The sequence below is a fragment of the Centroberyx gerrardi genome, chromosome 13 (genome assembly GCF_048128805.1).
Source record: "Centroberyx gerrardi isolate f3 chromosome 13, fCenGer3.hap1.cur.20231027, whole genome shotgun sequence".
NCBI classification, from domain to species: Eukaryota; Metazoa; Chordata; class Actinopteri; order Beryciformes; family Berycidae; genus Centroberyx; species Centroberyx gerrardi.
Genome location: NC_136009.1, coordinates 19,420,894 through 19,445,400, shown reverse-complemented (window position 1 = coordinate 19,445,400; position 24,507 = coordinate 19,420,894). Strand labels below are relative to the sequence as shown.

Sequence of the window (24,507 nt, the reverse complement as noted above, 5' to 3'; positions counted from 1 at the left end):
GAGAAAATATAAAACATCACCCTCACACCACGATGTGTGGAAATCCAGATGGCCAATTTCAAATTTCTGTGAGTTTTTCTTGTCTAGTTTCTTCATTGACTTCCGAAGTAAAATGTTGATTTTAAATGGCAGGTGTAGCACTCCTAGTACTTCTGCAATCAGCTATAAACTAAGTTAAATCTACAAAATATTGGGAAAAAAATGAACACAATGGCAAGAAATGAAATATGAACAATCCATAACCATACTTTCCATTCTGTTGGTGGAAAGGCTGACTGAGTGAGCATAATTTGGAAAGAAATGAACAATCTTAAAAGTGTGTGAAAATCCTCAGAATTTTACCCTTAGCTGGTCTAACTGGAAAAAGTTAGAGATGCAGGCGCTCCAGTGCTTTTGCCAAGAACCCTTTCCCAGTTTTCTGCTTTCACTAATTAATATCTGTTAATTCCAATGCTAATATGTGTTCAATATACTAATGAATCCTCACAAGTAATTATGTACTTAGTTCATGAGAACATTGCTTCAGCACATCAATAAAAAAACACTGGCAGGCATAGAGCATTTGAGTCGATCTGAGCTGTTACCATTGATGCATGTAATTCCTGGCCTGTAATGACTCAATTATTAACATATTCTATGCCTGGATGATTTTGCGTTAGTTAGTATTCGGCTTAATTTGCAAAGATCGTGAGGTGACATAATAATCCCATAGCTGTCTAGTCAAAGTTTTTCACCCCCCTGGGGTGGAAATTAAATTTTATACAGAGACTGAAAGATTCTGATGTGTAAAAATAAATAAAAGGTGAAAAGAATCTGTCGCCACCTCTAATTTTGAGTTATTGATTTCTTCACGTGGTTTATAGCTTCATTCCCCTTCCTCGAGGGATCAAAATCATGAACTGGTGAGCTCAAAATGTGGCATCTTGAAATTCTTTTATTTTGGTAAAAATATTTTTTTTCTACCTGCTGCCAGGACAGTTGATAAGAGAGTGATGAGACAATGATAAGAACGTATTTGGGTATGATCAAGCTGCAGCTAGACGTTATCTTTAGCAAGCTCTCTATGTTAATGTCAGCTAGCTTATAGCTACTGACAGCTCTCTTCTTCTGTCTAGACTGGGTGTCTGATTTTTATGAGGGATACATATTGATAGGTAATTGTTGCCTCGGCTTCTTGGCTCCTTCCTACCCTGCATGCTCATGCTAATCAGTATATAATTATGAAACCAGTTATTTTGGTCAACATGTACTAAGCTACTGCTACAGTGTTAATGCAGGGGGTAGGAAAATATTTACACCCAAGAAAAAGCATTTCAGAATGGTAAAATTGTATTTTGATCTCACAAATGTATCGTTTTGAGCCCACAAATTTGTAATGTGGGGACGTTTATCCAAAAGTGTGCAAGCAAAATGCATGTAGATTGAGTGTTTTTTTTTTTTTTTTTCTCCGTTGTGGCAACTCCACAGCCCTACACGTTTGCAAAAGCCATTAAGAGAATGTGACTTTTGTGCAAGGAAGTGAAATTTAATGCAAAAAGCAGTGAAGCTACAGATGCGGCCATGATAGAAGTCCCACTTCTTTCTACATGCTTGCTGACCTAATGCTGCACTCTTGCTCCATTCTCAGGCGGAATTGTTTGAAAAAAGAAATCCACTTAAGGTCACAAAGTCTGGTAAATAGTTGCTTGAGAGACAGAATTTTCGTTTTTTTAAGTTATCAAAAAAGAAGTGCCTGCTGTATTCATACAGGATAGATGCAGGATGAAGACATGAATAGGGGCCGCTGTATGTGACCATGAAGGATTGCAGTTGCAGGTTGGTCAGGCAGGCAGCCAAAGCTTTTAAACCAATCCCATATGTCTTTTGTTGATTGGCTCAGTGGAAGGTGACCTGCGGCTGTGTGGTGAGGCGGTCCACAGGCTGCACCGGGGGCCAGTCACTCGAAGAGATTGCTCTCTTTAAACCCGGTACAGCTTTTCTACCGCCACACATCTAGATCCAACCGCTGACTCAATAGTCAGCCGTAGGAGGAAACAGCGTGACACAGAAGCTTACAGTCACTCGGAGAAAACAGTAAAGCAACAGTGGGAATTCCACTCTGGCAGTTTCCCTGCAAAATATCTATTGCTTTGTGTAAACGGACGCAATCTTTCTGGCAATAAACTGAAATCTAAGCACGCTACATCTGTTTTCCCAAAATAAATCTTGTCCCCTACTATAAGGCATCTACAGTATAAGCGGATATCCTAATTTAGTCAGCAAAAAAATATGTAACCGACGTATCTACACTAGCCACAAATCCACATGACATAGAAGGAGCTTGAATGTCTTTCTCTTGAGCTGTTCCTCCCCTAGGGCCGTTCCCTTTATAGAAGCCACGAGTCAATGTCAAAGATACCACCGAGGGAGAGCGTGCACAAACAAAGCTATTCAGCACAGCTTATTGTCATTGTGTTGGGAGCCAGTATTTAATTTCTAAACTTAGTATACAGTATCTCAAAGCCTGACAGTTATTTGATGCAGCTTTTCAATTCAATTCAATATAACTTTACTTATCCTGCATGGGGCAATTCCAAGGATGCAATTTAAGGTGCAAAGAATCATTAAAAACAAAACAAAGAATACACATATGACATAAAATGAGATGGGACACGTTTAAATTAAATTTTGTATTACTTCTGGTAAAAAGCAGTTTTTTCTTTACACTGGGGTGCCAGAAAGCTTCCTACTTGATGGGACGAGGTTGAGTTTATCGTCATTTAATATTGCTGGGGCGTTTGTCAGAACCTGCTGAGAGTTAAACTCTCTGGGACTTCTTTGAGCTAATCCAATGATTTTTGGAGCATGTGCTGACAAAGCCAGACAGCTCGAGCCTTTGCTTTGCTTGAGTCAGGTTTTAGTACCTCTGACTAAATTTATAACAAACGGTATGTGACAAGGACGGGGCAGTATTACTTAGTGAAATTGTTTAAGCTGCCATGTTCTGTTTTTATCAAATGTAGGTCGATCAAGGACTTGGGAACAGTTGCGTTTTCATGTTGTGATGTTGACATGTTAGTGTTGACAGCCCTGACTCACTGGAGGCTAACGCTTTATGATTTGAACCGCAGGTCATCTGGACCTGCGGTTCATGATTTTGGATACTGGAGGCTTTGAATTTACAGTATGATCTTTTCTCTCTGCATGGAGAATATTATACTTTTCCATTATATTGCACAGAGTTAGTCGGTTCCTCCTGCCATCGCATGTGATCTGATGCATGTAAGATAACATGGATGATGATGTGATGAGGAGGAATGGCACACACACCACACAGGGGACAAGATGCAGGTGCAGAAATATTGTCTGTATTTTAAGGACAATCCTGCCAATGTGCAATGAAATCAATTTGAGACAAATATCAAAGATCTAGCACATAATCCTCAATACGTTGTAGCACATGGCAGGACAAAAAAAAAAAAAAAACAGCATAAAAAACGTGACAAAAGCATTGATGGCGTTGAGCACAGTTTAACTCGGTCATCTGGTAGAAATACGATCCATTATTTTTTAAAGTGCCTTTTAAATGTCATGCAGGTTAGTCATTCATTGAACAAAATATTAAAAGCAGCGCAATAGACTGGCAGTGGGCTTACATAAAGCAAGTGGAAAATGTGTTACAATTTCCAATGTCTGGGTCATTGACAGTAATGAATTATCAAAGCAGGTTATTTAGTGCAATGGCTGTTATTCCATGAAGTGAATGTAGAATGAAGAAGAGAATTAAGGACAATAGAAGAGGATGACAACAAAAATTGTCCATGAAATGTTTGAATTGTTCTCTATTTGCCTGTTTTTGGCCCCAGTTAAATTTTTATTTCAAATAAATCACTCCAGGGTTTACTGAGCAGCAGCATGGGGCCACTTCCCTGAGCTGCCATGCTCGCTGCACATCTGAGCTCTGTTGGCCTGTCACCACCTCCTACAGCAAAGGAAACTGACTGAGTAAATATGAAATGTGAAAGAACCCTAAAGCTTGTCAAAGAAAGAATTGATATATTTACTTTTTGTTGACATTCTCTCATCATGCTATTCATGTCTGCGAACGCCTTGCTGCATTTGAATCTCTTGACTCCTGCCTTTTACAGTCAGACAGACTTTGCCATATCCTCACCTGCCCTCTGACATCTGTGGCAGCTTTGCTCCAATTTCTGCTGTCTTTAAATGAAATGTCCAACTGCACTGAGCTGAGAGATTTCCATAATATATGGCATGCCCTAGTTTGCTCTGTGTCTCCCAGGTCATGAAATGTAATTTCATACGGCCTGAAGGCAAAGTGCTGGCATATCTGGCTCAGGTGTGTCGCTCACATGAGCTGTTCTGAGTTCTGATGGCTCAACTTTGTGATATTATAGCCTTTCATCTTTGTTACAACTTGAAACTTATCCAAATCTGAGGTCCTAACCCTAACCCTAACCCTAACACTATCCAATTACATTGTGGACTGTTTTACAAAACAATTGTAAAAAATATGGTTAGAGCAGTCACTTGAAACTCCATATGCCATATTCACATGGTGGCTATATTTAATTTATGTCACACTCGGGGTGGGAAACACTACACAGAAGACAGGGAAGCAGATGGAAACAGTGGCAGACTCAACCAGTCTTTGGACAAAAAAATGTAAAATATCCACTAAAACTTTCATTCAACATTGTGGAAAGATGAGCAGAGCAGAGACCAGATTTCCCAAGAAGGTCCAAATCACTACAGCGACTGGACTAACGGGATCATCCATGATGTTGAATGTGAAACATGCTCACACCAGTGGTTCAACTATCCATAATGTTAGTTAGTTTATGTGTACTGTGCCTATTGGTTCAGATCTGCCTGTTGTAGACTACTTTTCTACCATTATATTTAGTATACCATATGAAAATCAAATGAATATGCCATATGAAAATCAAGTGAAAGCAGGCTGGACTGTCCACTGTCATGAATCTATATTTCCTGGCAATAGTGCTTCTACTGTCACCTGTGGCGGTTTAATCAAATAAGGGGAGAAAATGCTGTGAAATGGTGGCAATAAATCATGCACATGTGCGCATACACACACACACACACACACACACACACACACACACACACACACACACACACACACACACATACACACACTACTAAACCAGTAGGGTCTGTGGACTAATCAAACAATCTTCCAGGTTGAAATTACTTTCCGCATTTTTTTGCAGTCCAGATGACTAGGCCACGATTCCTGGAATTTCTCCACCAATCTCGAAATGGGTATGGTGTTTGTGTGTTGGTATATATGCATGGGTGTGCCTGAGAGTGAGAATGAGAGAGAGATAGAGAGTGTGTGTGTGTGAGAGAGAGAGATATAGCGAGAGAGAGAGATGAAAGTTGGCACAGTGGCTAGTAGAGGAGGTGGGCGATGTTGGCAGGGAGCAAACCAATTGGTAATCGCACATTTCTTTTATCTCCTTATGCTTTTCCAGACTTTCCTCCAAGCCGGTGGAGTGTGGTCAGTGTCGGTTAGTTAGTCGCATTGTTACCATCTTCACATGGAGACCTTATCCCTTACCGAAACCTAATAGAAACTGAGTCATTAACTGATTTTTTTTTTAACTGTATGAATATGGCAGTCTGCATGTTGATGCACTGTAAAGAGAAATAGATATGTGAAGAGAATAGCTTTATCATGCGTAAGGCACAGATGGTTAGTCAGAAATGTGCTTTCCCTGCACCAGTGCCTTGAATTAATCCTGGCTCAGTGGAATAGCTCAGAGGGACGAACCTCACAACCTGCTCCCCCCCTTCTATTTCTGCACCATCAGAACTTGCTTCACAAACACAGTGTGATATTAGCCTGGAGAGACGGAGGGCTTTATCTGGAAAACACCTTGTACTATTCAGCCTCAGACACCTTAAGGGTCCCACATATTATTCAGTTTTCATGATTCTGTTTTGAAATATACCAAGGCTCAGGATGAGAACAAGGGTATTTATGACCAAGGGTGTTTATTGAATGAATAATGAATACTAAGTCCTCACAGGCAAAACAGTCTTAATACTGGACTCTCATTGGCAACAACACCAGCTTCTCTAATTCAAATGAGGCAAACCTGATTGGAGGCTTTCCAGGGGGCGCTGTCAGTTCAAATGCTGCAACTTAACTGACTGGAAGGATTTTAGTTGCTGTTCTGTTGACCATACTGACTTCCAGTTTGACTCTCAAAGACGTTCACAGTGCCAACCGTCGCTATTCTGTTAAATAACACACTTTACTTACCGAGTACCAGTCATCTGTTCTGGGGCCCCCGACCACCAGGGGGCCCCAAAAGATTCTGGGTCCCGCGTCTGTGTTCAGTGCATTTCGCAACATCTCACTAATTTCAATTGAAATGTGCAGCCACACGGGACCCTGACAGATACTGACCTGCCTGAGGCTGCTAACTGTAGGCCACAGTTTAGAAAGATTACGGGGCCCAAGTCACAGCCTCTATTGACATCGGGCCCTAAACACTATCTCTATTGATACAGAGGCCTCAACCAATGCGATGCATTTAGTGAATATACAGAGCACTAATTATGTACTGGTGGGGCAGGGGATCTACGTACAGACATAATCAAAATTTCTTAATAAATTTCAATTTCAGTTTTTTTGGTCCTTCATTCCCACCACATCACCTCCTTAATGGCACATTCTGCAATCCAAATTTAATCAAAGGGAAGCCCCACCACCTAAAACTAAGCCTTGGGGTTGGACAAACTTTATCACTCTCAAATTGAACGAGTGAGCACTACATAAAAGGAATGGTAGTTTGTAATAGCTAAAAATGAGTTTCAGATTACTTTTAACCTGTAAAAGGTTTACGTTTGTATTGTTTGTGAACAGGCTAGTATCTTAAGTTAAGGTGTGTGGGTGCGTACCGGGAGGAGGGGGCCCAATAGGACGTGTGTGTGCCCAGGGGCCCTGTGGCTGGTTAATCCGGCCCTGGATGAACGGAGTGAAATTTCATAATTTGCCCACTGATAAAGAGAGATGTGACATAGTAGCAACAGTTTATAAAGATAACGCTATCTTACCTGCCCGCTAATCTGGACCAACTTTTTCTCTTGAAGATAAAGTACTTTTGGATAGTTTCACCCTCCCTGAAGTGAAATATCAAAATGCGTCAGAACTTTTGTTCGCCTGAAGGGTTTCGCCAGAATACAGAGACAGGTCGTGGATAAGATGTAGCGGGTTGTGCATACATCATGAAACGACAGATCAAGGAGTTTTGCTGCAGACTTTAATGGAGTCAGTGATGTTGGTGGCAGAGATGAAGGATCACATCCTCCAAGGACTTGGATCTTTTTAAAATATCTTTCCTTTTCATGATGACTCAGTCATGAGAGACGTTTGTTTGTTCATGGTCACTTGTATAGTCTGTGATTAGAGTGGAACGCTGTTCAGGAGTCAATAAAATCAAGTCATGGCCAGTTGTGATGCGTTGATTGGAGTTAGTCTGAAACTGCCTGCAAAAAAAGATGATCGTATGCTCCTGCACCAGAAGTCAAGTGGAAGAGAAAAACACTCAAAACATAATCAAATTTTAGTAATATCTTCATTATATATGTATATTAAATAGAGAGAAATCTGAATTGCAATAATAGGGCCCCTTTAATTTTTGCAGAGAATGGATTAATGGATTTGTCTAATGGCCCCAAACTAATTACAAAGTCACATTTATTCAGTGAAAATAAAGGACCTGATTCCTGTATTGGACACTATTTAAGGTCCTCAGCAATCATACTGTCAGAAAAAAGTGCAACCCTACTTTAGAGGTAATCCACAGCCCTGAAGCTGTGTAAATCCATGAATTTATTTGCCTTAGTTCACCTTCTAACCATGCATAAGGCATTAGCTGTCCTATCACGGTTGCCTAGACTTAACAGGAGATTTTTAAATGCCAGATGGCAACTGATCAATGAACAGGTTGAGTCAGTCTGTTACAGATTCAAACAAACAAGCTCAATATGTTTTGTAATGCAATTGATTGTTTTACCTCATCTCATGGGATACATGTTCTGCTCATTCAAGTGCTTTAGTGATTTAACTGACTGTGATTTAACTGACGGCGTTCTGTGCTAAGCAGCACCCACTCAAACGGTTGTCATTTGGGATTTCCCTTCATGAACACATATTACAAAGCATTATGTTGTCAAAATATGTGTTGCCATATCAAGTTATGTCAAAAGGAAGGCTGTTGAATGTGGAGTCAACAAAGTATGAGAAGTAGGCTATGAGCGATGTTTCTAGCTAGTTCTTTTCTGCTATTCCATTTGTAAATGTCACCTGTAAGAGAAATTTAAATTCAAAGGGTCACACTCCGTTGTTGCTACCCTTTCAAGAGTTGCTTTAGGCATTCAGAGGTGGATGATTTACTCATTTGCTACCATATTGTTTTCAAGAAGCTGGAGGTGTTTACAAGGACCTTTGGATGAGTGTTGAATGTTAACATCACATACCCACTGTCTGAGATTTGTCTAAACCACTTACTGATACCTAAGAGAAACACATTGTTTGCAACTTTCTGGTCATTGTAATTAAAAGACTGCAATAATAAATTATTTGGGCGATATAATGGTAACCTTAAGAATCCTTTTTTTTCCATAGGAAATAGGATGACTGGGTGCAACCTTTAAGCATACATGTAGGAAATACTGCAAGATAGAACTAAATTGATCACATAAACTGACTGAATATGATAAGTCAATCTCATTTGGAGTTGAATATGTTATTCATGCAATACCCACTGAATCGTCTATTTTGCTAATCAAAACATGGTCTAATGAAAGACAGGTTTACTGGATCAACTTAAAATGGTAAAATGTGAACTCTGATTTTTCATACATTTATAGCTATTCTCTATTTCCCCCAAACTCTTTATACATTTTTAAGTGTTAAAAAGATAAAAGGTCCACTGAATGTAAAGTGGGGAAATGCAAAATAAAAAAATTCAGTTCAAAGTTGATTATGGAAATCGGTTTTAAAAGATATGCAAATAAACTGAAGGAGTAAGAGGCTTTGCATATCCCCACCATGAATAAAAATGTGTATTGCTAAATTGGTATTCCTTGTAAGTGTCAGAGCCCAATAATATTGCTAAACTTTGAACTGAAACCCAAAGAAATTACAAACATGTTTTAGCTAACCTACTCGCCCAACACCTCACTAGGACCATGCTACAACAGATGAATGTCTCTCTTACACCATTAAATACTTAGCCAAATGTAATGTCTGTTGTTGAATACAGATGGGAGATTTTAATGGATGAACAAATCTGTGAAGCTATGCTTGTCCAGTATTGGTATAGAGTCTAATGGTTCAACGTAAAGTATTTTAGAGCATAAACAATGTTTGAAATAGTTTTCCAGTTGCAGTTTTGACAACCTAACGTTTTTTTTTGGCAGGGAGTGCATACAGAGAATGTATGGATAATGGGACGTGGGCGTTGAAGAGCAATTACTCCAATTGTGAACCCATTTTAGAGGAAAAGGTTAGTACGGCGGTGCGGGGGGGGGGGCACTACTATCCCCATTCATTCTGTAAGTAATCTGTTAACAGTAACAAAGAAATGCTCATCACGGTTTCTCATCATTACAATAATGGCATGCTAGGAAAAGCCATCAGATATAGCAAGTTAATGTGATGTTTTGATTGCATAACACTAATTGAACTGTATTTTCTTTTTGTGCACAGTGCAGTTAAACAGTTAGTAGTCAGAAATAAATGTTTCAAAACATTTATGTCTGACTAACTTCACAAATACAGATGTATTCCCGTTTAAACAGTCTAGTCTGTGTTCCTATAAGCAAAGCCCAGGGCAAAGTTGTAAGTCTCCTATATCATATGTACAGTAATGAGTTTTGGCCTGATTACCTCACATCATGTCTCCTGATTATGTGTATTTATGGCTCATGCTCTATTTCCTTAGATAATTTTAAGCCACGACATCTGAAGTGTGTCAATGACATTTGCTTTCTGTTACTTTAGTTAAGACCTCAAATGTAGCACAAAGTAGACAGACAGACAGACAGACAGACAGACAGACAGACAGATTGATTCTCATTGCCTTATGCTACACAGTTGGTCTTTTGTGTGTAAAAACCTTGTTCATTCCATATATTCATCTCATGCCCATTCTTTGTATTTGTGAACTCCAACAGTAATGCTAAAGAAGTAATTCAAATATTGTCTTTACAGAGAAAATATCCAATGCATTATAAAATAGCGCTGATCATCAACTACCTAGGCCACTGTATCTCTGTGGGAGCTCTAGTGGTGGCCTTCATTCTCTTCTTATGCTTAAGGCAAGTACAGAAATAGTGCCCATCTAAAAGTATCCTGCATGCATGAGACCTCTTACAAGACAATCAGGGAAATTCATGTAATATCCTTGGACTGCCGTCCTTGTCATTAACTCGCTTTATGTCAAGTGAATAGATCCCTCCAGTAGGAACACTCAGACTAAGAAATGCGTAATATGCATTTCAAAACACTTTTTTTTAAAACCAGTATTACTTCTTTTCATGTCCTGTTTACACACACACACACACACACATACACACACATACAAGGCTACTATGAAAGAATAGGGCAGATACTAAACAGCCTCAACTGTGCTACACACTAGGGTTCGACTGATATGGGTTTTTGAAGGCTAGTACCACTACTGATATTTTTAGATTGAAGACGCAGATAGGCAATATTTTGTACCGATATTAAATATCTTTAAATTTCATACCAAGTGTTCAGTGTTTCTCCCAGAAGTTTATTCTTGTCAGGCTGGAAAAGCCTCGGAAACAGCATTTAGACCATCATGGGACACTAAAACTCTCCACTGAAACCCAGACTAATGAATTTATTTTTAGGGTTAGCAGCTCTTGAAAGCAGACCAACCCACTACACCTATTCAGTGGTAGGGAAATCTGTGTGATACATGAAGAGGCCTTTACATGAAGAATTAACTGACATAGAAACAAAACATAATTGAACAATGAATAAATAAAATGTGCGAAGAGAGTAAAACTTGCTGAAATATTACATGAAAATGAACTGTTTTCATGTAGCTGTGATCAGGGAGAAACCTCCATCATATCGGCCTTAGAAAACCTGACTGGTTGTTATCTGATATTTAATAAAAGGCCAATATTGGCCTGATAGATCGGCAAACTGATATATCAGTCTTACCTTACTATGCAGCAACAGTTCTGGCAGAAGTCACTTTATAGTCACTTTATAGTCATTTTACTTTACTTCAAATGAGCCGTAGTTATGATAATAATGTGACTTCTCTTCCCCTTGACTTCTGGTGCAGGAGCATACGATGTCTCCGAAACATCATCCACTGGAACTTGATCACCACCTTCATATTGAGGAATGTTATGTGGTTTTTGCTTCAACTGATTGACCACAATATCCATGAGAGCAATGAGGTAACAGCATTGATTCATTATTTGTCACACACACACACACACACACACACACACACATTAAAGTTAACATCATATCGTCATGTAATACTGTTTACAGTCAGTATAGAGCTATTGAATATCTTGATCTTAACAACTGATTTTAACAAGTTCAGATACAAACTGATTCACACCAAGAAAACAATTTGTGCTTTTGTTGAAATGTTGAATGACTTTGAGTGTCCCTTTCTTTTGCAGCCTTGGTGTCGACTAATTACAACAATATATAACTATTTTGTGGTGACTAACTTCTTCTGGATGTTTGTTGAAGGATGCTACCTTCACACCGCCATCGTAATGACTTATTCAACTGATAAGCTCAGAAAGTGGGTCTTCCTTTTCATCGGATGGTGTAAGTATGTTCATATTCACAGTGCAGAGGTTTAAAAGCCAGTAAATAATAACGTAAATATTTGTGTAACCGTTGACACTGGAACTACACTTGAAACTAATCATGTCTGGCCATTATGAGTATAGTTTCAGAAGTCATTATACTCAAATTCAGAATCACAATCACTTTTTTCACCAAGGACAATGCCTGTACAGGAAATCTTCACATTCAGTGCAGGGAGATAGTACAGGACATATACAATAGACATTAGATAATACATACCACTCAAGTGTGTATACATTGACCCATTCAGTATTATATTACTGTGTGCAGTCAGGCAGCTAGGGTTGGGTAGCAAAGGAATACTTGTTATGATAATACATATTCTAAATACAAAAACATGTACTGTATTATGTTACTTCACCTAAAAAATAATCTATCCTTTGTGAAAAATGTGTTGATTACTTCTGGGAATACTTTTACAGTGAGAAACTTGTAGAGCAATTTAAATAGTGGCAGGTGTTCTACGTCTATGCAAACCAGGAATAAATCTCCTGAAGTTTGTATTTTTTCACTACCTCAAGTATGGCAAAGTAATCTGAAGGTAACTGAAAGTAATCAGAAGACACTACTAAATTTGGCTAATCTCTTGGATTATGTTACTGATTCCATTTTTGATGAGATAACTAGCAACTACCAACTGCCATGTTGCTTACATGGCATTCAGTAGCTTGCAACAATAGATGAAAGTCTAGCAGTGCATTGGAGCAACATACAGTACCATAAGATAGTTGTACTGAGTGAAATGAGTATGTTGTGTAGAAATACAGATTTAAAATGTACACAGTTGTTGAAAAGTTGTGATTTGAAAACTGAATTGAGAAGTATTTTTTCATCACATATCCACCACAAAAAGCGAAGAAATTAATATGTATTTGTTTCAACTTTTGTAAGTGCAACCCAAATACCAAATTGCAAAGCAGGTGGATCACTCTGTTATATGTCTGTGTGTTCACTGCTGTTTTTAGCTACTCTCTATTTCTCCCCAACTTCACAAGAACTCAGTATGCTCCATCATATGCTTGAATAAAAGCACTTAGTAAATATTGAAGCAGAGAGAATTACTTCAATGCTTTAGATTCAAATTAAGTTTGGATTTTACGGGAGAATACGGCATCAGTGAAGTGTGGAAAATATCTTTGTTTGTGCATGACTTGCTGTGATAGAATGAGCTCTGGGTGTGTAGCAGATGCCCCATCATCACCACATAAATTATCCATACTCACCTGAAGTGTTAGGGAAAGCATATTGCAACTTGGAGAGACCAACACCATTGTCAAATCTTATGTCATGGGACGGAAAAATGAACACGAAAAAATGCATCGCTGTCATTAACCCTAGCCACAGCTGAGACATTTTGATGTTTTCTTTATGTAATGGGCGCTGTGTGTGCTTAACAGAAGGAAAAAATAGATGCACAACACACTACTGTACAGCACAGTACTGTACAGTACAGTATGTAGGTCATACGAAAGTGACTCAGCAAAGCTTTATTTAGATTAGATGATAGATCGATAAATAGATGACAGATGAGTAGATGATTGGAAATATCATATTGGCTTTAAAATGGAAATAACCAAAGATTGTATTCTCACATACCATACTATATCAATGTGAAATTACATTTTTTCCTATGATGATGAGATAATCTACACAGACGCCTTATGCAGAATATCAACTCATTCATACTTGAGATGAACTAGTTTGTTCTTACTCTATATGAAATAAGCAAACATACAATATTGGTTTTATCTACTCCTGCAGGTGTAGTTTAAACTTGATGTTTTGTTTTATCTCATTATCAATGCAATCACCCGTCCTTTCACTGTTTTCCCAAGTATTTTTTTCAGTTGTGGCTTCTAGGTGAAAAGAATACGGTGCCGTTTGCATGTTATATAGATGCAAATTCTCCTCATTCTTTCAATTGGAGCAGTCTGGAAACATTGATCTCTCGAGTGAAACCACTTCAGCCAGCAAAGAGAATTTGTCAGAATCCTCCCTATAGTCCTTGGAGTTTGCTAATTAGTATTCATTAGGACGAGACAGAAGTGGGACAGTTTAAATCTGTCTAACACTGGGAATCTGATATTAGCTGGCTCCTGCAGCCAGATCAAAATAGGACTGGACCTCAAGTGTATCAGTGGTGCAGTGGATTCATTCGGCTCCATTAGAGGGTTTTTCAGATGACATAGCATTAGTGCACGTTATGGTCGTTATAGTGGAATAGTGGAGGTCCTCTCTTGGCAACAACAGCTGAGAACAGCTGATTGCATTGGTGGTCTCAACACAATTGAATAGACATGGTGAATTTCTGTGGTGTTTTTGACCGGGAATTGATCTCATCACTGATACATCTGATCGATTTTGTGTTGGCCTGTAATGTCAGCTTGTAGCTAACAAACACTGTCTTGCTGTTAGCACATGTGATTTCCACATTAGCTAATATTATGTATAAGTTAAGTACTATGGCAAGTAAGAACTTCAGTTAAGGTTAGAGTTAAGGTTAGGCAACTAAAACAACTTTGGTTTACATTAGATTGAAGGTTAAATTGGAGTTAAGGTTAGGGTTTTAGACAACTAAAACTTTGGTTCAGGTTAGACAACTCAAACAATTTAGATGAGATTAGGGTGAGATTTTGGTCATAAGAAAAACCTGGTGAAAATGAAAACTACCCTTGTGGTTTTAAAATTCTGAACATGACTTGGGAATTGAACCCAGGTCACCAGAGCTGAAGGTAAATGTAAACAACCATCCACGAACCTGACCTCCACCACCTCACTTTCCACCACACTTTCAGTGTCAAACTGCTGCCTATTTCTAGTCTCTTGGTATCCACTAGGGAACAATGGGCAAAAAATATGTGCTTCCAGAAGGCCTGTAGCAAACAAAAAGAAAAGGTTGGAAGCCACTTTAATGCAGAGGGTGAAAGTGACAATGAATGGTGGCTGTCAAAGTGTGCTTGAAACACAATGCTTAACCTGCATAGAAGCCAATCACTGTGTTCTATTTTACTCTTTATGTACCTTACTGTTTTTTGCCTACGAAACAAATAATATACTTTCACCTTCTGCATTGGAGTGGCTTTCAACCTTTTCTTTTTGTTCAGTGATGTCTACTCCATCTAAACCTTTTGTGGTGGGGAAATGTACAGTATTTCTCTCACTTTTAATGCACAGAGCATGTACTTTGCATTTTAAGACATTATACTCATTTCACCAGATTTCATTGAAATGTTGGCTGATGCAATGTGTTTCTCTTTGAGGATATACACAACAGATATATGTGAAAATAGACACTCAAATGTTTGATTGACTAACAAACACAATACATAGCATTGTATAATACAGCATAGTGGCTTTGTATGTTAGGAGTAGCATTTTTGTTGTGCAAATCATTTTTTAAATTTGGTCAGTGTGTGCCAGAGACTGTGCTGGCACACCAAAGACAGATTTACGCAGTTGGAATTTGACGCCGAGTGGTTTGTTTCTGAGATGTTCTAAATAGATTCTAACAATGAAATCAGACTTTCGAGTGTCTATTTTTTCACATATATCTGTTTTGTATACAAGCCTATACTCAAGGAGAAAGGCATCACATCAGAACCCATTTGTAACCGGCTGCTTCTTGCCGCATGGCATGTGGTCAAGATGTCCTTCAAGGTTTCGAATGAGTCACATTCTTTATCAAGATGCAAGTAAATCCAAATGAATTGCAGTGACATCTTGAGGCCGTTTGGGCTCGGACTACGACCAAAGGGGCTGAGGCTAATGACAAGGCAGTTTATTGTGTCAGTTACCTAAATATAGAAACAAATGTACCTCATCAGACTATTCACTTTTAGGTAAAACAGCACTATTTTAATGAAGCCTTTTGAATGGTGTGTTAAACTGATTTTCATCAAGTACCTACACCCCACCCTGACTATCTGTTTCAGATGTCTCTGTTTTTCTTCTTGTGGACAGTGTTTAGACATTATTTGCACACAGCCAATTCTCCACTGCACCTCCATGAAGCAGCAGCCGTAGTTGCTAAGAGATTTGAGATGCCTTTTTAGGTTTAAAATGTTGCAATGACACTGTAATTAATTTAATACTGTACCCTTTTCAGATGATGACAGGGAAAATGCCAGTATGCTCCTTGAATAGATTTTTGAAGAATTTGTGCTCACGTATACTGTATTTCCCCCTTATACACCACGACCAAAAAATTATTAATGAATGATAAATGATAAATAAGTGTCATGTTATATGCCACTGTCTTGCATTTAAGTTAGTAAAATCATATACTGTAGTTCTGAAGGTAAAATACATGTTGTGGTAGTTGCCTTCTTCAGTTACCACCAGTAAAAGTTGCTTGAAGTTCACCAAAGTTATGCTACTTCTTCTTGAGGACTGATTGTGCACATTACCCAACTCAATTCCGTTTAGAGAGCTGTTATCGCTGCAAATTGATACTTATATTTGCATTAGAAGCTTTTTCAAACAACATTCTACTCCTCGTAAATGTTGCTGTATAATGTTGTTTTGCAAACACTTTTCTTACCCCGTATCTTTTTCCTTCTCTATTACAGGTATTCCTTGCCCTATAATTGTTGCCTGGGCTATTGGAAAACTGTATTACGAAAATGAACAGTAAGCATTGACTTAAAAATTCAATATGTGTTTTGCCAACCCTATAATGTTTTCCTTAATCACATGGTATTGATATTCATTTATTTTCTGTGTTAACAGATGCTGGTTTGGCAAGGAACCTGGAAAATATATTGACTACATTTACCAAGGACCAGTCATTCTTGTCCTTCTGGTGAGCAACAACAGAGCTGTAGAGCCATTCTTTACACTTCGGTTTGATTGGTTAAAACGCTCATTCATAGCATAATAACACACATTTTACACTAACATAAGATCGATGACCAATGTCTGCTATTGTTTGTATTACTGGTTAAAAAGCACTTCAAAATGGAAATGGTCATACAGTGCAAGACATTTCCATGGAGCATCTTGCAGGTATCACCAGTAAAAAAGATAGACTTCACTTACCTGATGGTTTAAAAACTACTGCTTGCAACTACAACGTTTTTTAACAGATCAGAGGACTATAAATAAGAAATTCTGTCCATAGCAATTTATTTACTAATTGGTTGTGCACATGCTGTTAGCAGCATATGGTGGCCGACTGACCAGTCCTGGTTTGTGTCTGCTCTTCTAACACTGCTTTGTTGAGAAAGGAGGTGGCTTTGACCTTTGTTGCTCTCCTCACTCAGTAGATAATGAGCAGAATCTGCTCTCGGCTACTTTACTGTCAGTGTAAGCTATTAGTGCAGAGTTCAGTATTTATTCATTTTTTCATTTCTTTCCTAGATAAACTTTGTTTTCCTCTTCAACATAGTAAGAATCCTTATGACCAAACTGAGAGCCTCTACCACATCTGAAACAATACAGTACAGGTGAGTTCATTCTATGGATGATTGCAGACATTATTGTTCATATCCTCTGAGACTGGAATGAAAATCTCTCTCTATCTGTTAGCTCCTCCATCGGCAACATGGGATGTTTTAAACAGAATTTAAAGCTCTGTAGAAATTGCATTTGTTAACATCAAACTAGCTGATTTTCACTAACAGTTACCATGTTAGAATTAGTGTGAATATTTAAAATGTGACTTCAAATAAATCTCACACATCACAAGCTTGAATATTGAAAAAAAGTGAGCTTGAATATCCTGTTCTCCAAACTTGCAAATTTGAAGTGTTTTCTCAAATTCTCTCTGAGAACAAGACAAAATAAAAACTATGTTTATGATCACATATTTGTCAAGTGCTTTAATTGCAGAGACCAATCATATTTGGTAATGTCATTTTTATGGCTTTTGATGCACCACTTCCAGTGTAATTATTGCCTCTGTTGTTATATTAAAACAATAAACCACTTTTAGACTAAGAACTAAACCCTGTTATCATAAACGTGGTTCTTAGTTGTGTTTCCCTCAAACACCCTCTAACACCTTCTATCACAAAGTGATAATAGGCTCAGATCTTTTCTCACCTTTTATATACTGAATCTGTTTTTTTTAGTTTGGGTCACAATGCCCTAATGTTTTCCTACAGCACTGCCAATGTTATTACAGTAGATGTTCAAATTAACTTGCATAGCAATTTCCTCAAAAATCTCACATGAAATATGCTTTCCTATGATGGATTATTTGTAATCTCAAATCCTACCAAAGACCCTATACCAGACATCAGATCCACAAGTTATAAATATACAAGGTTTTAGCGCTGTTCTGGAGTTAGCCTTCATGTTGCATAATGAAGTCATGGCAGGACATTGCTACCACAGATGTGCCTGTCATTAAGTGACAAAGTACAGGCAAACAAATTGGCCTCATTCAGTTTAGTTCTAGAAGTAGTTATTTGATGTGAGAGGCCATTTTAGTTGGCCTCACCGGTAAACCTTGGATGTGGAAAATAGTCTCATCAGACATGTCTGATGAGAACTGATGAGTCGATAATGGTGGTGTGGTATTTGCTTGAGAGAGGTGAGCTGCATGCAAGCCAACTTTATACTGTTTCATGGCGTATTTGGCCAATAAAATTGTGTTTCTGTGTTTCTCAGCCCTGATTACTGTGTTTTGGCCTGTTTTCACTTCTAAGGTCTATTTACAGCATACAGGGTGTTTGTATTGTAACTACTGAGCCTATTCACATTAGTTGGAATTGAAGTTGCTTTGTGATTTATGTATGACAGATATGTTAGGCATGAGCTACACAAATTTAAATGGGCGCAGGGTTAATGGTGCATGAGCACATTTTGCGAAATGATCTCTGCTGGAATCCAAGTACATTTGTATAAATGACCCCCCCCCCCCCCCCCCATCTTCCATCTCTCTGTCTTCACAGAAAAGCAGTGAAAGCAACACTGGTCTTACTACCTCTGCTGGGGATCACCTACATGCTTTTCTTTGTGAATCCTGGGGAGGATGACATTTCACAAATAGTTTTCATCTATTTCAACTCGTTTTTACAGTCCTTTCAGGTGAGCATAAGGACAATGATATGAGGAAGGCAGTCGCGTGAAACCCAGTAAACATTGTATCTAAATATAACAAAATGAATCTTGCTAATTTCAGAATGAATCACGTTATCGTAGAGTTTTATTACTTCTTTCACGATGACGTCTGAGGTTATGAGCCCTCTTGTGGAAGGGTGATTTGTACTAGCAGACTGGCTGAGCTTACACACAATATGGCTCTCCCTACCTTATGCTCAGCGCTCTCAGCTGTCAGCATGAACAGGGCCATGTGGGCGTGATTTCTGCTCTGTGGCTATTTTTCTATCTTCCCATCTTCTGTGCTTAAATGTAAGACTGAGTGGGAAGAGAAGAGGGAATTCACGCTCAGTCTGTCCAGTTTAGAGGTATACAGGTCCATTTAATGAGACATCTATTTGTGTGATTCCTATAAAAAGTTACAGGATTTGTCCACATACTGAACATCTTTCTTTTGATGTCTTTTCTTATCACCTGTATGACTCCGCCCTCTGCATTGTCTGATACCTATTTCCAATTATAGAGTTTTGGTTCAGCCAAGTATTACAAGGAACTCATTTTCGAATTGGCATTACGCAATGCAGCAGCACTTAGAAAGCTACTTCTAATAGTCATCTGTCTTCTTTTGCAGGGTTTCTTTGTGTCAGTATTTTATTGCTTTCTAAATGGAGAGGTGAGTCATCAGAATTTTGCAAAAGACTATTCGTGTTTGTTTATGAATTTAAATGTCAAAGTTCTTTGATACATGATCCTAACAAAACCCAAAGTGGATTTCCTTCATTAGTCTATTACTGGTTTAGCAGGCTAACTGCCTTGTAGGGTGTATTTAGACAGCACCTTTCATCTGCAATTGATGAAAGCAATACATCAGTGGGATTAGCTAGCTTGCGAAAACAAAAGAGATTGCTGTATGTTTTTTATTTTTTTTATTCCATCAGTGAAACTCAAACATCACATTTTAATAATGGTCCTTAAATATAATAGCGACCTTTACTGAGCTCTATCCCTTCATCTAATGAAGATAAAGGCAAATTGCTGGAATTCCAGCTGTTTGAAGGCCATTTATGCCATAAAAAGGTATTACACATCTGTCAGTAATTATGAAATATTAAGCACCCTCCTGCTGATTTATTCCAACCCTGCTATAATTGAAACTTGAAAAGTGTGCAAGAATGAATTTCAATCAGCACTCACGCTATTATTTAATACAACTTTAGATTTGTCGTTGAAATCGACATAAAACACGATACTGTAACTCAGGAGTCAGCAAATATGTTCAGCAGTAAATAATTAAATGGGATTTTTATCCTGTATTCCGTCTGGATTATTTAGATTATTTGGAGGATTCAACATCCACTTGAAATTGAGTTGAATGGGTTGTATTGGGTAGTATACAACAACAATAACATAATTTATCACTCATGTTTTAGGTGCGTTCTGCAGTGAGGAAACGGTGGCACCGCTGGCAGGACAATCACGCCCTTCGAGTGCGAGTGGCGCGGGCCATGTCCATCCCCACATCTCCAACTAGGATCAGTTTCCACAGCATCAAACAGACCACAGCTGTGTGACCAGGGGGAACGATCTCTGCTGCACCGTCTGAGGGGAACAGACAAGAAACAAATGCCCTGAACTTCATTTTGCTTTATCTTTTTGTCCAGAACAAACAACGAAGTGATTTACAGAAGAGACTGATTTCCAGATTCCTCTAACAAGGCTACAGTATGTCCACTGTGACAGATGAGTCATAATGGGGACAATTTGTATTTGCTTGTGAGAACAGATGAGCATCTCAAAATAAACTGTTGCATTTGATGCACATAGGATTTGCATCATGTAACAATCGTTTTTAATTTTTCTGGAGATTGGACCATTGGAATTTCATGTCTTTGGAACACAAAGACATGAAAATGGAACCATAATCAAAAGATGACATCACAAAGAGTCTTCTTATCATCTCCTCTTTGAGTGTTCTTATCCGCGTCCTCTTTAGTGTTCAGTGTTCATTCAAGGAGCGAGATAATCTCACAGGATTTGTAGTAGGATCCTTCAACAGCTCACACACTTGCAAATGTCTGCTCCATTGTTAGTGATTGTGAGCACAGTGTGGAATGCTTAAAACAATTTGATTTGATACATTTGGCCAAGACACTTTTTGTTTTTTTCAAGATGTCGCACAAACAGCCATTTGTTTTCAGTACGATAAATAACAAAATGCAAAAGTCGACAGGTGCTGTTTGAGAGCAGGTTCTTTTGACGGGAACAAGGCTTTGGAGAAGAGGCTTTGCTTTTGAATAAACATCAAAAACTGTATAAAAAGCATGCGACTCTAAAAAGATCCATAGCACAATAGTCAAAAGGGATCAAAAATCCTTTGTTTTGATCTGAACAATTGCTATCCATCAAAACACAACCAAAACAGGTTGTGACCCTGACAAAGACGTCAGTCTGTGCTGATCATTTTATACAATGTAGCCATTATAATAAAGCCCATATAGTTTATTCCCCATTGCAGACAGAGTGCTTGGCCTCTTTTTGGAGTCCTGTGCTTTTCATACAGTGTTGGATGTTTAATCTCATACTGTTTTTGTATAAAAATTTGGACGTCCATTCACAAGCTAAGCTTCATCTCCAAAGCTTTGTTCCAGCTATTTGTTTGCGCCGCCATTTCCCTTTCCCTTTGTTGGATTTTCTTTTTTAAGCTCACTGAAGAAGTATAAGATCATAAAGACCAGCTTCATGTGTTGAGCTCCCCGAGGCTGATGGATGAGCGATCACAAATTCAAGCTTTCTTCCAAGTGATTGAAGTTCACATTATATCCATTATCTTACGCTAATATGGAGATGGGCTAGTGATTCCAAGACATTTATGTAACATAAATATATGCTAAGGGTCTTGCACGTATTATACAACCGCAGGAAGTAGATTAAATCCTTTTGGCTTTGTAAAATCCTTGTGGGTTGCTCGTAATCAGTGGCACAACTAAGCTGCTGGTCTAAGAGATAAGAGCTTGATGACAGTGAGCACCATTTGCCTTCCTAAACGCTCGGCCCGGTCAGGTCATCGTACAGCACACAGCATACTGGGAATGTCTGTCGTGCCTGGGTGTAACGCTAAGCTCCAACTTTGGCATCTGCATATTGTTCCCATGCAGATGCCAATAGGACCGTGCATCCACAATGACATACTCCAAAACACATTGTGCTCTATGTAAAGATGAGGAGCAGAGCAGAACGATTTGTTCTAAGAATGATTTCATTCTACAACATGTCTTGTTTATGTATTTATTTGGATATTTCCAAATGAAACTGTCATAGGTGGGAATTTTTCCCCCCAAATTAAAATGCAGTGTTCTACAGTGCTACCATACTCCTGAAGATACACTTTTTCTAACTAGGAAATTGAAAAAGCAGAGGCTGAACTTGAGATTCAAAGTTGGCAAGGGCAAGATGTTCAAGAATTTCAAGTTCAAAATGTTCTTTCCGGAGGTCTTACATTTTTCACGTTAGACGCACGTGCTCCTTGAAATGTACAATCAATTCACTTTCGGTTACAGCGCGTTCTTGGAAGATAATTGTATTGGGTAAAGGACAACAACACTCTTTCTATTGTACAGTAAGTGACAACAACTCATTTGCTGCTTGCTGTTTTCGGAAGTTTACATCATGGCCAAGTGGCTCCCAACTGTGGTGATTATCATGACTTGGATTTTTATAGGGTCCAATCCTCCAATCACAGAATAACATCAGAAGAGAAGGTGGTACGATTAAGAATGTTAAACTTTTCTGTTAAACTATGTCATTTTAGTTTGCTCAGTTTTCATTTTTTCTTCAGTCTAGATTCAGATCCATGGGATCGACTGTGGATTTGCGGATTAATAAAATAACAAGAAAAGAGAATCTATTTCCTTCAAAGACTGTGATCAAATGTCTTTAGAGTTTAATGGCTATTGTACAGAACATGAAATATTCTTTCATCACCCCTTGTAAAATGTACAATTCATATTTGTATTTTGTACGACTTTTATTACATTACAAAAGACGTCTTTCTATTGTGCTGCTGGACTGGACTGATTTCAACCATTAAGAACAGTGAGTTCAAGTGTTGATGATCATCCGAAGTGATTTTGATGTAGATATTTTAAACATTTACCTGTGTTTCTATTGCCACCATCACATCTTGTGCAGCTGTAACACTGCACACACCTCCATGATGTCTTAAGCTCATCATGTGAAAACAAATTCAAACGCGTAAAGTTTAACTTTACCTGATACAGTTGTGAAATTACAGTATTTCATATAGCCTATTTCATACAGAGAGAGAAAACTAATAATTTATTTAAACTCACCAAAGAGACAAACCATGTTTACCTAGATATTTTTATTGTTGCCACTGCACTTTGTAGACCAAATCTTGTTGGCATTATTTTGTACACCCTTTTCATTATGAAATGTATTCAATGTGTGTGATGTCAGATTTGGTAACTTATTAGTGAACATAAATACATTTGACCTATAATGATTTTATTGAAAACTATTCGTTGAACCACCCATGTTGCCTTACAAACAAATGGAAATGCATATTTGTGAACAGGAAAGTTATCTCTCTGTAAATTATGTATTTGTGTGTGATTGATATACATTTGTACATGCACATGTGAAATAAAAAAATACCATCTGATTTCAAGTAAAATCATACTATTCTTCTTGTTGTTGCTTTTTACATTAAAGGACAATCTTGGAGAGACTTCTAGACATCAGTGATCAGTGTTGACAGTGGGTGATGCATTAAGCCTATTCAGTTTGGGCAATTTGACATCAGCCACAGATTGCCCTAATGGGATCTGTTTGGTTGATGCATTTGCTATTTGTCCCTGTTTTCAAGCACTGCATGACACAAATACAGTAGTCCTGTAATGACTCAGATAATTATTTTCATGGAGTGGACTACTGTAGCCTTGCTGGCTCTGTGGCATCTAGTTGTCTTACTTGTAAATAACATTTTTGTCATTGGAATATTTTAAGATGGCCTGAGAAAGCGTGCCTGCTAGGTTATGTAATATGCATGTGGACTTGGTTTCATACTATTCTTATAGGCTGGGCTGGAGTGAAGTGGAGCAGAAAATGCTGCCTATGCCCAGACCCCTTAGGACTCTATGAGTTATACATCCCCTAACAATTAGCTGGGACTCTGATGCAGCCTAATAAAGGCTTGTTGTGACAATTAATGCTTTCGATGCTTGACAACTGCATGAAAGGCAGACAGTGGATCTGCTGTTCTGCAGCCTACTGCCAGAGGCAAGGTGCACATCTGCACTTCATCTTGGATTGCTTCCCCCAGGCTCCCTTGTGTCTATATTAAACTGATTTTCACCAGTCATTACCTTGACTAAAAATAAATGATTGGCATGACAATCTGGGGTTGCCACTACGTTCTAATAATGCTTAGTCATTTATGATGTCATTATATGAAGAGTTCTATTCCAAAACTATTTATCCATTTAGGAAAAAATCTGCTATAATCGCTATATTTCTTATCGCCTAATGAATTA

General features: G+C 38.3%; 1 protein-coding gene across 2 annotated transcripts in view; it reads left to right on the top strand.

Moving 5' to 3' along the window:
* Window positions 1-20,526, top strand: part of crhr2 (corticotropin releasing hormone receptor 2) — a 33,868-nt gene extending 13,342 nt beyond the window's left edge. The window contains exons 3-12 of one of the 2 annotated variants that reach the window (XM_071910847.2): window positions 9,457-9,542; window positions 10,250-10,356; window positions 11,364-11,481; window positions 11,716-11,869; window positions 16,480-16,540; window positions 16,640-16,712; window positions 17,270-17,355; window positions 18,808-18,943; window positions 19,587-19,628; window positions 20,386-20,526. In XM_071910847.2, the coding sequence (XP_071766948.1) occupies window positions 9,457-9,542; window positions 10,250-10,356; window positions 11,364-11,481; window positions 11,716-11,869; window positions 16,480-16,540; window positions 16,640-16,712; window positions 17,270-17,355; window positions 18,808-18,943; window positions 19,587-19,628; window positions 20,386-20,526 (1,004 nt within the window). The remainder of the gene's footprint in view (window positions 1-9,456; window positions 9,543-10,249; window positions 10,357-11,363; window positions 11,482-11,715; window positions 11,870-16,479; window positions 16,541-16,639; window positions 16,713-17,269; window positions 17,356-18,807; window positions 18,944-19,586; window positions 19,629-20,385) is intronic. The other variant, XM_078287664.1, reaches the window with a different exon arrangement.
* Window positions 20,527-24,507: the final 3,981 nt, after the last annotated feature.